We start from the raw sequence: 16,569 nt of genomic DNA on the forward strand, positions 1-16,569 counted from the left end.
ATTCCTTAGCGACGACCCTGCGGGGATGACTACAGACATCTGCGTGCTGGGAGTTGCTTCTTTTTTTTGCTATGGGGCGTAATATAATTGTGCAATTTCCCCATTCGCAGTAGCATATGCAGGCCTGATTCCTTTGGGAGACCTGTAACAAAGAGTTCAGATGGTCTGCCGCTCCCGAACCAGTGTAGCCTAGCGTCTAACCCGTGTTTGATGCCCCCCCAATGCGTGAAGCGGTTCTCGGAGCCCGGAGATGTTTGAGCGCCCTTTGGCAGCCCTGCAACGGTTAAAACAAGAGAGCGCTACCTCCTAGAGGGGCGTGGGAATTTGGGGGACGGGGCGGAAGCGACGGCTTCCTCTTCCCTTCTCCAGAACTGGGAAGCTTCGCTTGTGAATAGCTGAGCAGAGGACGTGGGGATGGTCGCTGCACTTTTGGAAATGCGAAGTAAGTTTGAAGGGGGGCTTTGGGATGGGAGGGTATGTGGACGGGGGGGCTGACTATGCAGACAAGGGACAAATGGGCATCAGGAGGAGAGGATGGAGACAGGATGCGGCAGAAAGCAAAGACTCCTTGTCCCTAAGAGTGAGGGGGGGGGGGGTCAAGCTGGCTGAAAGTTCCCCCTTTTTTGTGCCGCTGCGGGAAGTGAAGGAAGAGGCCTCTCCTCCTGTTGCATGTCTGTTCCTGTTGTATGTTTGGTTCCACTTCCTGAGCTCAGCTGTTCTGCTTTTACATTTCTCCATTCCTAATCTTTAGCTTGCATGTCAGATTTGGGGAGAGCCTGCCTTGGTTTTGCACATCTCGCACTGCTGGTGTATCTCTTAATTACCCAGTATTTTTTTTTACTTATTTTGATTTTTAATCTGCCCTTTCCTGACCAAGTAACGCTCAGGGCAGCTTACAACCAGATTTCATAGCAATTTAAAAGCACACATTCGGTAATTTGAAAACCTTGCTAACAACCTCGTTTATGCTAACAGTGGGGGTTAGGGGGCTTTTTAAAAGGGGTTTAGGTAGATTTGTGAAAGAGTAATCTATCAGCAGCATTAGCTATAACATACCTCTGTATACTAGGAGTTGCTGGCTTTAAAAGGAAAAATAATCATGCAATCCTATATCAAGTTTTTTCTGAGCAAGCCCATTAAAATCAATGTATTGTGTGGGAGGTAATTCTGCACAGGAATGCATTATTAGTATAGTAATAGCCACAATAAAAATAGCCACAATAACTAAATAACTCCATGCTCAGAGATACTATATCACTGGATGCCAATTGCTGGGCAAGAGCAGAAGGAGGATACACGTATATTTAATGAATTTGCCTTAGTTCCTTTTAAAGTTACCAGTAGTTATTTCTGTGACAGCTAAATACTTACTTACTTATTTGATTTCTAAGCCGCCCTCCCCCTAGGGGCTCAGGGCGGTGAATAACAGTGATAAAAACAACTTAAAAACATAACATAAAAACTGATTAATAATAGTAAAACTCGGAACCATTCAGCATCAGATAGCGTTTCACCCTTCCCCCCTCCCTATCTTTATGCCCATGGGAGGCCAGATGAAATGGCAGCGATGTATTTAACCAGACTGGCCAAATGCCTGGTGGAACAGGTCCATCTTACAGGCCCTGCGGAAACTCTGCAGGTCCCGCAGGGCCCTGATCTCCCTTGGAAGCCTGTTCCATCAGGTAGGTGGGGGTCAGGGGGGTAAATGGTCAAGATGAGCAATGAAAATATGGAACCTCCATGTATAGGGGCAGTTTACCTCTCTAGACATGAATTTCTGGGGGTCTGCTGACTAAGTGTCCTTTAAAAGGAATTAGATAAGCCCCAAAAGTTTATTAGCAGCAGCAAATGAATAGAATATCCATGTACAGAAGTTGTGTATCTGTTGTATGGGGGAATCATGTGAGTGTACCCTCTCCCCATGCCCTTCTAATGGGGTCCTTGGATATATCTGTCTGGCTGCTGATAGAAATAGGATGCTGGATTTCGACTTCTGTGTGGGTATCCACATAGAGTATCCCTAATGGGATTCTGTAGTTTTATCAGCTGGGAAGAAGAGGGAAAGTTGGGCAGGGCCAGATTTTGTGATATGATCTTCTGGATCACTTGCTAGGATCTTCACACACGCATTAATCGATGTCAGACGCTCAGTAAGGCCTCTGGGATTTGTGGCAGACTTTCCCTCATCTAGAGTGAAACCATTTAACTCCATATTGTCTGCTCTGTGACAGGCAGCAGTTCTCCAAGGCCTTAGCCTTTCTGATCTCTCAAGCATCTTCTACATCAGGTGATGCCAGAAACGGAACTGGAGTTCTTCAGCGTGCAAGTAAGTATGCTTTGAGCTATGTGCCATTTGTTTTTTGTTTTGTTTCTAATAATGTTTATTTTAACAACAAAAAATACAAGAAAAAAATAAAAATGAAAAACATAAGCAAACATAACAATGATAGTAGTGCAACTTTAAAATATTATATCAGAAAAAAGTAAAAAGAAAGCTAACAAAGAACAAAAGATTAATATAAATATAAACAAAACAAAAAGGGAGCAGGAGGCTACTTCTAAGAGCTCATGGCTCACACAGACTTGCTGATCCTAGATTTTCTCAGAACTAGTGGGTCCATATCAAACATTCATGGGTGGCAGCCATAATTCTCACCCTGGAGTTCAAGGGAGGTGGAATAGAGAGGGGAAAGGGTGCTAGGGCAGTCCTTTCCCCTTACTTGTGGCAAGTAAGTGTTCTGCGTCCCCTTGGAGTGGGCTGATAACAGATATGTGTACATGCATGTATGACTGTAAGGTCAGGAGAAGCGGCTGTCAGCTCTTCGATGGTGAATTTTGGGGCTGGGAAGAGAGGGGAGCTTGGCAGTGGTAGGAAACCAGCTGCTAATCTGCGAGTCCCTGTTTTGGAGAATGGTGGCCTAAAAATGTCTTCAACAGTGTGCTCTTGGTACAGAAAAAGCAACTTCATGTGGGACAAGACTGCCAAAATTTTCTCTTCAAGCACACAATAGTGCACACAATAATAAAATGTGGACATTTCTATGGTGCTTTCCAAGCATGTCAAACACAACACATTCTTGTAATCTTTATGAAGAAGAAGAAAAGAGTTTGGATATATAGCTCCCCTTTCTCTCTTGTAAGGAGATTCCAGGTGGCTTACAAACTCCTGTCCCTTCCTCTCCTCACAACAGATACCTTGTGATGTAGGTGGTGGGGCTTAGAGAGATCCAAAGAACTGTGACTAGCCCAAGGTCACCCAGCAGGAACGTAGGAGTGCGGAAACACATCTGGTTCACCAGTTAAGCCTCTGTCACTCAGGTGGAGGAGTGGGAAATCAAACCTGGTTCTCCAGAGTAGAATCCACCTGCTCTTAACCACTACCCCACGATGATACCCCTGTAAAGTAGGCCATTAGTATTATCTGCATATTGTGGGGGGGGGACTTTGGGGATTCTGACACACAGTAGTGGACGCAACCAAAAAAATGGCCACAGTAAGAGGTGGAGCTGACTGAAAAATGGCTGCTGCAGGAGAAAGAACCAACTACAAAATATAATGGAATCCTGTTACGCATAATTCTAACAATATTTATTCAATGTTTGAAGTAGAAACTCTGCTAAACAGTGTGCCTTTATAAAAGAACATGTTTACAAGTATTTTCACACATCTTTCCTTCAGTCATGCAGTGAAGATCCGTATGCTATGGGGGCTGCTGCCGCCCAAGCATCATTTTTAAAAATCTGCCCAGCCAATCAGAAGCCCTGCAGGCCAGAAGCCTCACCTAACCCTGTCCACTTTGTGAAATCACTTGGGGAATGACAGAAGAAGTTTGGTGGGTGTCACGGGCACTGTGTTTGGGACCACTGACCTAAAGCTTCTCTAAGTGAGTTTGTGACTGAGATTGGAGCCAAGCGTCATCCACATGATAGCTACATCTCTTTGGAGTCTTGCTCTACCTGATCACCAAATCCCAGATTGGGGTATATTGAATGGGGTGGGGGTATCCAAGCAGTCTTGCTGGTCCTCCTCTCCCTTTGTAATATCGGATGGGGAATAATTCCCTGCTGGAGCACAGGTAGTTGGGAAATGGTGGGAACTGTGAGTTTTTGCACTTCCATTCGGTTTGTGTCTATATCTTTCAGGAAGCCAAGCACCTTCTTGATCCAGGGAAGACAGAGGAACATTACCAGCCTTTGGGTATCTCCTGATTTGTCAAAAGTCTCTGGTACTTCCGGACATCCTCAGGATTACCTACCAGAATAGCCTGAGCCTTGGCAAACAGACATGTCTGCTACCTATGCAGGAAGAGGCAGGGAGGGGTGTTAAGAAGGCAAGCCGCTTGAACTGAGTGGAGCAAGAAATGACCACCGAGCAAAGAGAGGTGGCCTTAGCAGGCCTTGAGGCCTCTGTAGAGAAGGGAGTGAAAATGGAAGATACGGACTCCACCAGCCCCTCTCCTTCTGAAGGTCTGAGAAGATCCAGGAAGGCCCCTCATGTTTCTCAGGTTGCAACTGTCGAAGAGTGTCTGAGCAGGGCAAAGCAAGCGGAGCAGGAGACAGATGACAAGTTGTTGTCGCAGTGCTGTGAAGCCCAGTGGCAGGAATTTCTGAAGACGGTCCAGCCTCCTTCTTCAGGGTGGAGCCACTCACCACTCTCAGGGGCAGCCGTCCTGGTTCCCCCCGAAATGTCCCCTGGCAATTGCCATGGATCCATGCAGGAGACGGCGGGTGGACTTCTTTCAGGCCTGAAAGAAGGGTCCCAAAAGGCCAATGTGACTGGAGGAAAAGTGGACCACGGAGACATGCAGGGAGAGGCTCTGGGCGACCAGACCCTCAGCACAGAGATGCGGCGGCAGTGCTTCCGCTGGTTCTGTTACCAGGAGGCCTTGGGGCCTCAGGAGGTTTACGTCCAGCTTGAAGAGCTCTGCCTGAAGTGGCTGAGGCCTGAGGTGTGCACCAAGGAGCAAATTGTCGACCTGATCCTCTTAGAGCAGTTCCTCGCCATTTTGCCGGAGGAGATCCAGAACTGGGTGGGGGAAGCCAGCCCAGAGACCTGTGTCCAAGCAGTGGCCCTGGCAGAAGATTTCTTCCTTCGGCAACAAGAAGCCGAACAGTGGAAGCAGGAGGTGAGGACATCTTGTTTCTTCAGTCACTTGATACTGAGACTCAGTTACACATGTTGGATCCTTGCAGGTTTTGTAAAACTAGAAAGTTGCATTTTGGGCCTGTAGTGTTTTTAATTGGCTATTTGTAAACCCCTTATAATAAATAGAACAAGAGAAGGAGAGTTTGGATTTATACCCCACCTTTCTCTCTTGTAAGGGGACTCAAGGCAGCTTATAAACCCCTTCCCTTCCACTCCCTACAACAGATGCTTTGTGAGGTAGGTGAGTTTGGAGAGATCTGTGACTAGCCCAAGGTCACCCAGCAGGCCTCATGTGCAGGAGCAGGGAAACAAATCCAGTTCATCAGATAAGAGTCCGCTGTTCATGTGGAAGAGGGGGAATCAAACCCAGTTCTCCGGATTAGAGTCCACTGCTCCTGATCACTGTTTTGTTTGTGTAATTTAACCCTTTGTCTGCTGGTTTTGAAAGGGGGATTAGACACATTCATGTAGGATAAGTCTATTAGTGGCTACTACACTTGGTGACTGAAGAGTACCTCCACATACAGAGGCAGCAAACCTCTGAATCTCAGTGCCAGGAGGCAACATTATGGGACAGCCGGGGCCTTTAGACCCTGTTCTTTGCCCTCTAGAGCAGTGGTTCTCAACCTGTGGGTCAGGACCCCTTTGGGAGTCAAACGACTCTTTCACAGGGGTCGCCTCTCTGCATCAGTGTTCTTCATCTGTAAAATGGATAAATGTTAGGGTTGGAGGTCACCACAACATGAGGAACTGTATTAAAGGGTTGCAGCATTAGGAAGGTTGAGAACCACTGCTCTAGAGCAACTGGTTGCCCCCTGTGTGAGACAAGAAGCTGGGCTAGATGGGCCACTGCTTTGATTCACTGAGGGATAGTGAATGGATTCTGGACTCTGAGGTTTTCCTCAGAGATTTCTCCCACAGGATCCCACAGCCAAGTTTAAGCTGATGAGCCATCTTTCTTCTCAAAGAGGACTAATCTTCCCCTTCAGGTGGAGTTAGGAGACTGCTAGGGAGGGGCCCTCCTGCTCACAGACATCATCTGAGGGTCAGGCCATGGTCTCGTCTACTTTCTGTGCTTCTTGTTTCTTGCCTTTCAGGTTCTGGGAGAATTTGAGGAGGTGGCCATAAGTTTCTCAAGAGAAGATGAAGCTCCATCGGGCACGGTGGACAGGAATCCCTCCCAAGAGATCAAACAGGAGGACTCAGAAGGAACCACCTTGTTAGGTGAGGAGGATTCTTTGTGCTCCACATGCCTTGAAATCCAGTGGCAGGGCTCTCCAACAAGGCAGCTGCCGCTACTTCCCCTGGTGCCTCCTGAGCTTTTCAAAAAGTGGGCGTGGCCACTGTAAGGCAGGGCTTGCTACTGGCTGCCCTCATTCAAACAAAAGGGTTTTCTATTGGTGCGTCAGAAAGAGTGGTCTTTCCTTAGTCTGTGTGTGGTTCTAGTCCCCATTCAGGCTTTCCTCCCACCCAAGAGGTGTGAGGAAGATGGCTGTACCCATTTTGGGGTGGCACTCCCCATTCCTCTTAAATCCCAAAGATCAAAAAAGGTTGGGGAGCCCTGCTGTATAGTAATGTTTCTCAAAAATCACATAGCTGTGCTGGTCCACAGGAGACTAGATCCAGAGGCCACAGAGTAGCAAAACACTTTTTATCCAGACTCATTCAAATGTCACAAGGAGCAAACTTGTGGCTGAAACACAGAGTTTAGCTATCCCAGCCAATAGCCATTGATAGATCAAACGTGTCTCATCCTGTCTTGAAAGCCATGTCACTTGGCACTAACATCGCATCTTTTGCCTCTTATCGCACTTTTTATCCCACTTTTGCTCAGGGTGGGGTGTGTAGTTCTTCTCCCATATTTTTCCTCACAGTGATCCTGTAGGGAGCGGGGGGGTGGGGGGAGGACAGGGCTGAATGTCCCCCTTTGTTCCCTCCCTCTTAGTCTTCTTTTCAGGGTAGTTGTGAGAATAAAGTAGAAAAAGGGGAGAACATTGCATGCTTCTTTGAGCTTTTTTGGAGGAAAAGTCAGATGCATGGAAGAAGTCACATGTCCAGCACTGACTGCACGTTTCATAGGTAAAGGGCACACAGCCAAAGCTTCTCCCCAAAAACTTTTGAGAGATGGTGTGATGAGGCAGTTAACATGCCAGTATAGGACTGAGAAAGCTTGCACTCAACTCTCCACTCAGCCAGGAAGCTCCTGGAGTGATCTTGGGCTAGTTCAGGGGTTTGCAACCTGCGGCTCTCCAGATGTTCATGGATTACAAATCCCATCATGGCCAATTGGCCAATCTAGCTTTAAAAGGGGCTTGGACAGATTTATGGAGGAGAAGTCGATCTATGGCTACCAATCTTGATCCTCTTTGATCTGAGATTGCAAATGCCTTAACAGACCAGGTGCTCGGGAGCAACAGCCGCAGAAGGTCATTGCTTTCACATCCTGCATGTGAGCTCCCAAAGGCACCTGGTGGGCCACTGCGAGTAGCAGAGAGCTGGACTAGATGGACTCTGGTCTGATCCAGCTGGCTTGTTCTTATGTTCTTATGATTTGTAGTCCATTAACATCTGGAGAGCCGCAGGTTGCAGACCCCTGGGCTAGTTGCCCATTCTCTTTTTACTTAGCCTAGAAGAAGAGGAGTTTGAATTTATGGCTCCCCTTTCTTTCCTGTAAGGAAACTGGGAGGAAGCTGGGAGGGAGGGAAGCTGTGCCGCTTGCTTGCTTGCTTGCCTGCATGCCTACCCTGCATGCCTTGGAGTGAGCCAGAGGCACTCCGAGAGCAGCAGGTAAGATTCGGCAGGACATCTGAGCAAGTGGCGCGGCCTCCCTCCCTCCTGGTTTCATTCCCGGCTTACCACAAGTAGGGAGAAAGGCCATCTGCTTGCTTGCTCATGCTTCACACCCACCCTGCGTGCCTTGGGAACAACCAGAGGCATTCTGAGCTTAGCAGGTGGGGCATGGCTCACTTCAAGGCAGAGCAGGTGAGCGAAGAAGCAAGCGGCACAGCCTCCCTCCCAGCTTCCTCCCCAGCTCACCAGAAGTAAACTTCTGGGGCTTACAATCTCCTTTCCTTCCCCCCCCCCAAAACAAACACCCTGTGAGGTGGGTGGGTCTAAGAGTGCAAAGCTAATCCTAGTTCACCAGATAAACCTCCACATCTCAAGTGACAGAGCGGGGAATCAAACCTGGTTCTCCAGATTAGACTGCACCTGCTCTTAACCACTACACCACGCTGGCTCTCTTCACCTACTTCACATGCTTGTTGTAAAAATAAAAAGGGAGAAGAGAGATCAGTGTGTGCCACCCTGTGTCATTGGGGGCGGGGGGAATAAAATTGTGATAGTTCTTGTTGCATCAAGAAAAGTAATCGTAATGGGTGAGGTATAAATATTTTAAATAAACTAATAGGATAAATTGCTTTGGCTTCCTGTAAAGCTGATGAGCAGTAGATTCAGAATGGACAAAAGGAAATACTTCCTTACGCAGTGAGTGATTAAAATGTGGAATTTGCTGCCATGGGGCTGTAGTGATGGTTACAGGCATAGATGGCTTTTCAAGGGGGTTAGACTGATTCACCAGAGGACAGGTCTATCAGTGGCTATGAACCCTAGGAAATAAAGGGAACCTCCCCTCCTCATTCAGAGGCAGTTGACCTCTGAACAGAAATGCCAGGAGGCATCATCAGGGGAAGGCCTCAGCCTCTAATCTCTGTTTATTGACCCATGAGAGGAACTAGTTGGCCAGCTGTATAACACAGGATGCTGGACTAAATGGACCACTGGTCTGATCCAGCAGGGCTCTTCTGATGTTCTTGCAACTTTTGCAGAGCAGTAAGTATGCCATTTTCCTCATCTTCTGGTTTCATTTCACTTTTTAAAAAAACTTACAAGGTTCTCTCTTTCTTTTCCCATTCTAGCAGATGACAGTTGGGACAGCGAGACTGAAATAACTTCGTTTGAGGTTTCAGAGGAAGGAATCAAGCCTCGAGACATAGCAGAAGACTTTGGGAACTTGGAGGGACCAAGGTGGGAGGAGGGGAGCCAAATCGACAAGAGAAAGAACAAGCCCATCCTTTGCCAGAGTGACAATTTGGGTGAAATCGTATTCCAGCAAAGAGTAGGCCTAGGAAAAAGAAGACACATGTGCAATATGTGTGGGAAAGCTTTTACCCAAAAATCAAACTTAAACAGGCACCAGAGAACCCACATGGGAGAAAAAAAGTATCAGTGTTTTAAATGTGGGAAAGCCTTTAACTGGGAGACTAGCTTTATCAGACACCAGAGTTTCCATACCGGGGAAAAGCCTTATCTGTGCACCGACTGTGGGAAGAGCTTTAGCCGGAGTGCAAATCTTATCATCCACCAGAGAATTCACACAGGGGAGAAACCGCATTGCTGTGTAGACTGTGGGCAAAGCTTTAGCCAGATCTCCAATCTTGTCCGGCACCAGCGGATCCACACAGGAGAGAAGCCATACAAATGCTTGGAGTGTGAGAAGAGCTTCACACAGAAATCAAACCTTATCAAACATCAGAGTGTCCATTTGAGTGACAAGCCATACAAACGGTCAGCTTGTGGGAAAAAAATTAATCAGAGGTTAAGCCGTAGTAATCTTGAGAGAATCCATGCAGGAGACAACCCCTGTTCATGTTTTAAGTGTGGGAAAATCTTTTCCCGGAGAGGCAATCTTCTCCGGCACCAGAGCATCCACACAAAAGATAAACCTCATAAATGCTCAGAATGTGGGAAGAGGTTCAATCAGAGGACAAACCTTAATGCGCATCAGAGAATCCACACTGGAGAGAAACCTTATAAATGTCTGGACTGTGGAAAAAGCTTCAGGTGGAGAGCGCATCTCATCATACACAAGAGATTGCACACAGGAGAGAAGCCACACAAATGCACAGAATGTGGGCAGAGCTTCAGCCAGAGATCCAACCTTGTCAGACACCTTAGAATCCACACTGGAGAAAAGCCGTATATCTGCTCCGACTGTGGGAAGAGCTTTGGTCAGAAATCCAACCTTATTAAACACCAGAGGATTCACACAGGGGAAAACTTATTCAATCAGAAGTCCAATCATATTAGTGAAACAATCCTCCCAGGAGAAAATCCATACATATGTTTCAGGTGTGGCAAAATATTTTCCCGAAGGGGGAACCTTCTTAGACATCAGATTATCCACACCAGAGAGAAGCCACACAAATGTTCGGATTGTGGAAAAAGATTCAACCAGCGAACTAACCTCATTAGCCATCAGAGAATCCACACAGGGGAAAAACCTTTCAAATGCTCTGATTGTGGCAGGAGCTTTCGTCAGAGTCCGCACCTTATTAAACATCAGAAGGTGCATACAGAAGTGAAGACATCCCTTACAAATTCAGATTATGGGGAGAGCTCTAGTCATAGTAGAAACAAGAGAATCAGTACTGAAGAAAACCCTTATGAATGTCTCCAGTGTGGGAAAATGTTTACCTGGCAATCAAACTTTATCAGACATCAGAAAATCCATGCTGGTGAAGAGCCTCATAAATGCTCCTCCTGTGGGAAGAAGTTCAATCGGAGGAAAAACCTCATTGCTCACCAAAAAGTCCACATGAAAGAGAAGCCGTTTAAATGTTCAGACTGTGGGCAGAGTTTTGCATGGGAAGCACACCTGGTCATCCATCAAAGAATCCACACAGGAGAGAAACCCCATAAATGCATTGAGTGTGGGCAGAGCTTCAGTCAGAGATCCAACCTTGTCCGACACCAGCGAATCCACACAGGCGAGAAGCCCTATAAATGCTTGGACTGTGGCCAGAGTTTCAGTCAAAGAACACACCTTGTGGTACACCAAAGAATCCACACAGGGGAGAAACCACATAAATGCTCTGAGTGTGACCAAGGCTTCAGTCAAAGAGCACACCTCATTGTACACCAGAGAATCCACACAGGGGAGAAGCCGCACAGATGCACAGACTGTGGGCAAGGTTTCTGCCAGAGGTCAAATCTTATCAGACATCAGAGGACCCATTCTTGTGAGAAGGAGAAATAGATATAATGATGCTACAGGAGAACTTCCTTTTGGAGCTCGTGGTGTCTCAGTCAGCCAAAGATACACAGTACAAAGAGAAAAATGTTTGTATTACAGAGAAAAATTAAGTTAATACTTTGGCTCTTCTTCATGTGCAAACCCAGTGAGGACAGGAGCAAAACTGTTTGAATCCATGGGTTAAGTTTGACAATTGCAAGAAGAGTGAATGGGTCAGTGTTGTCTGTGCCCAGAGGGAGGAGGTCACTTCCAATGTGCCTAAGGTCCAGCTGCTGTCCTCCTTCCAGCTCTTGAGAACTTCCAGCAGAGGTCTCTGAGGGAGCCAATTTTGCCTCAGGAAGGACAGGGACTTTTTCTAATGTGACACCTCTGCTCCAAAGACCATTCCCATCCCAGTCTTGAAAAACAGAGCTGCCCCTTGGTGCGTTCTCTAGGAAAACCCAAGAATGTGCCCTATTGAGATCATCTGATTACTCCCTTCTATTTCCCCTGCTGGTTTCTTCTCAACATTCTTCTCTTCAGTTGAAGTTTCTGGCTCCTTCTTCTTGTACTTTGGGTAATTGGGGGTTGGGTGTACCTGTGTTCTTGTTTCCTATCTATGGTTGGAATGCAGTGCTATCCACCTTCCAGCTCTCAACAACTGTCTTCCAGCTAGGTTTGCCCTTCTCGTGGTGGGTGAAGATCTCCCACTGTTACAACTGATCTCCAGGAGGCAGAAAATGGCCACTTTGGAAAGTGGACTCTGTGGCAGTATACTCCACTGAAGTCCTGTCCCTCCCCAAACACTGCCCTCCTCACACTCGACCCTCAATTTATCCAGGTATTTCCCAACCTGACCTCGCAAACCTACTTCCAGCAACTCTTGGAGGACCCATTTTTCTCCTTTCCTTTTTTCCCTCCTTCTACCGGCGCCTTTCTCCTAAAGACCATAAGTCTGTAAACAAAGTTATTCGGCAGCACCTGGCCAATTTAGGTACTTTATTTTTAAAAAGTGGTTAATAAAGGAATCTAAAAAGCTGCGAAAGTAGGGAAATGTTTGGCTAGAACCAAAGGTGGTAAGCTGATTTGGAGAACAGTGTGTCCCCTCCACCTCCCCATTGCTCCCTGTGACTTTCACATATGAAGTAGCCTGATACTGAACAGAGTAAGGGAAGGGGTCATGGTGTAGACCAATTTTGTCAAATCTTGGAAGGTAAGTAGGGTTGGTACTTGGGTGGGAGACCGTCAGGGCCAACTTTGCAGAGGTAGACAATGGTGAGCCTCCTCTGCTTCTCACTTGCCTTTACAGCCTTTTGCTGGGGTTGCTATAAGTTGATTGTGACTTGACCACACTGATTAAGACCAGTGGCCCACCTAGCCAGGTATTGCCTCCTCTGACTGGCAGGTATTACCTATGCTCTAAGACAGATCACAGTCAAGGGGAGAATCCAAGGGTTGAATGTGGGGCCATCCGTGTACAGAGCTGGTACTTTACCTGTGAGTTGCAGCAGTGTCTATCCATCCAAATTTGTTTTATGCAGACTCAAACTTTGATCCATTTAGCTCAGTATGGTGTTCTCTGAATGGCAGTAGCTGTGTCTGGAAGAAGTCAGGGTCACACCAGCGATAGCAAGCTGAGGAAAAGAATCAAAGTATTGAAAAATTCCTTCACTGTTATTGCACTGGTGGGATCAGGAAGTAACAATGAAGGAATTGCTTAACACTTTAATTCTTTTCTTGTGCCAGGTATCTGCCAGAGCAGGATATTTTCTTTCTGGGTGTTGAGCAGAAAAGTGTCTTTCCTACACTTGCTGTACGAAATACTATAATTGGTAATATCGGGGGACTGGCAAAAATAAATTTGTCTTTAGTGACCAAGTAATTAAATTCTGCGATTCACTGCCAGTGGTAGTAGTGATGCCCACAAGCAGAGACAGCTTTAAAAGGGGGTTAGACAGATTCATGGAGGAGAGATCTATTGATAGCTACTAGCTGCATGGACTAAAGGTAACCTCCATGTCCAGAGGCAGGCAGCTTTTGAATCCCAGTGCTGAGAGGCATGATCAAGGAAAGGCCACAACCTCTATGCCCTGCTTTTGGTCCTTCAGAGGGACTGGGTGACCTTGGCCTAGCCACAGGACTCACTCAGTCCCTTTTACCTCACAAGATGTCTTGTGGGGAGTAGAAGGGAAGGAGTTTGTAAGCCGCTTTGAGACTCCTTACAGGAGAGAAAGGCAGAATATAAATCCAAACTCCTCATCTTCCTCTTCTTCACATAACTCAATCAGAATATTGATCTCTGTAGTTCAGTATCATCTTCTTTGACAGACATTGACCATATTTGAATCACTGTGTAAAGAATTATTTCCTTGTGTCCATCCTAAATCTCCTGCCTGTCAGCCTCTTTGGATGCCCTCAAGTTCTAGTATTTTGGAAGAAGAAAAATTACTACTACAGTATCAGGCAGTTTTGTTTCTCTGACAGTTTTTTCTAGTATCTGGGATCCCTTTTCTAATGAACTTGGGCTGTTTTGTATGCATAGTGTCCATTGTATCACTTAGCCACAGCACTTCCAAAGTAAATAGACCTCTAATAGGCTCATAATCTGGGATTCTGTAAAGTTGTGTGTTCAGATTGTAGCTGGCCTCACCTCAGGGTGTAACCCTGCAGTAGGCCTCAACTGGTAAACTGAGGGAAGATGTTATGGTGCAAGTCTTATTCCAGATGGAATTCAATTCTAGACCCTCGTGCATTCAAAATCAAATTGTGCCTCCAGACCAAGAAATCTCCACAAAACCCTTTCTGCCCATGGCCAAGGTTTGCCCAAGTTTTTGAAATGTCAGTGTCTGGAAAAACCCTGCGATTCAGCGTTCATTAGGCTTTGAAATGTCCCCTTGGAAAAAGAAACTGGGAGATTTTCAGAATGAAATGAGCTGAAGGCTCATTGCACTACCTAGCTGTACAAACGAGGTTTTAAAATTCAACAAGGACACGTTGAACATTTGAGTTGCAGTTTTCAAAAGCCACTTTCCACTGTGTAGTTAGCAAAGGATTCTGGGAACTGTGTTGGGACAGACACTCGGCTTGTTCAAGCTGAGGCTCACTGGTTTTCTATTTGACCGAACTGAAGAAAGAGTCTTGTGGCATTTAAAAAACTGGCATGCAGTTTTCACGGAGAACTGAATTTCTCAAGTCTAACTCAGCAGTTTCATACTGGAGTCACCCTTTGAATGTCTTTGTTTTTGGTCGACAGCAAAGGATCCCATGAGCCTGCAGTGTTCTGAACATTGCAATTTTTAATGTCCAATTTGTGTATGACGCTGACCTAAAAGTCACTGCTCCTTGAAGGTAGAATCTTGCATTAAATTGATGCATTTAGAATTTATCAGGAAGCTTGCTCCCATCCAATTTGGGCTCCTTTGTGATTTTGAGTTCCTCTGTGCTCCAGGGGTTAAATTCTCTTCACAAAGCAGCAAAATCAGATTACCCAAAGACAAAGCAGGGATACTTCTGGTGTGCAGAAGGATATGACTTTGTTCATTAACCAAGACAGAGGAAAACCCTAAAAAGTCTTAATCCAGACTGACTGTGTTCCGGGAGGTGTGAAATATTAAGAACTGCTACATTACCGGTAAGAGGGAAAAAGAAGGAGTGGAAGGGAAAACTACCCATGAGGTCCTACATGATTGGGGAGAACATTTGAGGGGTAGTTTCCAAATTTCCTCTCTTCTACAATCTGGAAGATGTGTTCAAAGATGTGTTGAATTAAAAGATGCCACAAGAATTCTTTTTAGGTTTTACCAGAACAGCTCAACACAGTGACCTCTCTGGAGTCTGAACAGCACACCTGACTATTCCTTGGAGTTAGCGATGGGTGACAATTTGTGGTGGATCAGTTCAGGCAATCTTGTCATTCCAGCTCAAGAGGGAAACCTTTAGAAAGCTCCTGAAGAACTCTGCATTCCCTGAAACACAACGTTTAAAACTGGGGGAAGGGAGACAAGAAGCCAGTAATCGCAGAAATGGGCAACTTGCGTGTCACGTTGATGCGGGTCCCCTGCTTTGAAGCTTCTGGAATGTACTGTACAGTATCTGAATAAGCTGCTCTACAAACTCCCTTTTTAAAAAACCTATCTTGTGACTTTGTGTTGTGTTTAAACATTGTGGTTCTGCCCTCCCCCCCTTCCCCACCTTTGTGTTGATGTGTGTTTTATTCTTGGGAAGAAATATCTTTTTCAACAGTTTCTCCTGTAAGTAAAAAGCCTAAAAATATAATATTTTCCACCTTTCGTGTTATCAGGTTTTATACTGCAAACAAGTATGTTTGTTTGAATGATTACTGCTTCTGAGGTGTGGTGCAGTGCTAAGTGGGGTTTAATTCAAACAATTAAATTATCGCTATCTGGGTATTAATCAGGCATTTCCTCTCATTTTCTACTGCATCTGTAAAATTATTGCTGGCTTCTGGAAAGTCCCACATAACACATGAGCAAGGTCAGTATTGTTTGTTCAGACTGGCAGCAGCTGTCCAGATCTCAGGCAGATGCCTTTCACATCACCTGCTGCCTGGTCTTCCAAATGGAAAAACCAGGGATTGAACTTGGGACCTTCTGCATGCCAAGCAGATGCTGCACCACTAGGCCACCACCTGGAACCAACTCTCTGGGTATCTTTCCGTGACCCAGCCCTGGATTTCCAAGGGAAGGATGACCAGGAACCGCTCCAGGATCAGATGTGTGGTATATCTTATATTTTCAACGGCAGATGCTTGGGGGATCGAATCTGGAATCTCCTGCATCCTGAGAAGATGCTCTACCACTGCACCATAGTCCCTCCCCTGAGTGGAAATGTAAAGTAGTAGCATGTCACACTCTGGACTGTTCAATAACAAGACTCTGGTTTCAATTGATTTCTTTGTTATGAAACAGCATCAGGAAATGAGCATTTAGACTTCTATTGCCAAGAACTAAGCACAGCCAATATTGCAAGCATCATTATACCCCCCACGTCACCTGTGCATCCTGTCACCCTGCCCTGCTGACCAGTTCCCAAGGTAGGGGTGGCATCTCTTCAGTCCCACAGTCTGCTGGAAGGAGAAACTGCCTTCCCCCACTAGGGTCAAAACAACCTACATTCCATACTACTGAGAGAGCTGCAATAGCAGGTGGCTAGTGAACTGATAACTGGTCTGAGAAAAGGAAAGCAGTTGAACTGAGTGGAAGATTGCGGAGATCTGAACAGAAACAGATGCCCAGGTCCTGGGCAGGAGATGAAACACGGCAGGATCAAACGGGTGGATCATGACATAGCATGCCTTGGTTGTTGCCCCCAGCTCACTCTGCCACAACCAATATTTAGAAGTATATTTGTTTGTTTAGAAAATGTATATTTTCCTCTCCAAAGACAGCTCA

The 16,569-nt window shown here is 46.1% G+C and overlaps 1 protein-coding gene across 2 annotated transcripts; it reads left to right on the forward strand.

Annotated features, from left to right (window-relative positions):
• Window positions 1-336: 336 nt before the first annotated feature.
• Window positions 337-15,447, forward strand: LOC125428551 (zinc finger protein 420-like). 2 transcript variants are annotated; one of them, XM_048488854.1, is made up of 5 exons: window positions 337-442; window positions 2,232-2,326; window positions 4,143-5,125; window positions 6,243-6,369; window positions 9,063-15,447. In XM_048488854.1, exons 3-5 carry the CDS (start codon window positions 4,361-4,363, stop codon window positions 11,180-11,182), a joined length of 3,012 nt encoding a protein of 1,003 aa, XP_048344811.1. In that variant the 5' UTR covers window positions 337-442; window positions 2,232-2,326; window positions 4,143-4,360; the 3' UTR covers window positions 11,183-15,447. The 2 variants fall into 2 exon arrangements, with proteins under 2 accessions (XP_048344811.1, XP_048344812.1); XM_048488855.1 differs by having other exon boundaries at window positions 9,066-15,447.
• Window positions 15,448-16,569: the final 1,122 nt, after the last annotated feature.

The sequence above is a fragment of the Sphaerodactylus townsendi genome, linkage group LG03 (genome assembly GCF_021028975.2).
Source record: "Sphaerodactylus townsendi isolate TG3544 linkage group LG03, MPM_Stown_v2.3, whole genome shotgun sequence".
In the NCBI taxonomy this organism is placed as follows: Eukaryota; Metazoa; Chordata; class Lepidosauria; order Squamata; family Sphaerodactylidae; genus Sphaerodactylus; species Sphaerodactylus townsendi.

What these genes read in the sequence shown, in the direction of transcription:
- LOC125428551 (XM_048488854.1), top strand. Translation starts at nt 4,361, where the DNA reads ATGACCACCGAGCAAAGAGAGGTGGCCTTAGCAGGCCTTGAGGCCTCT. An exon ending in CCGAACAGTGGAAGCAGGAG is followed by an intron (nt 5,126 to 6,242) that starts GTGAGGACATCT and finishes CTTGCCTTTCAG; the next exon opens with GTTCTGGGAGAATTTGAGGA. An exon ending in AGAAGGAACCACCTTGTTAG is followed by an intron (nt 6,370 to 9,062) that starts GTGAGGAGGATT and finishes TTCCCATTCTAG; the next exon opens with CAGATGACAGTTGGGACAGC.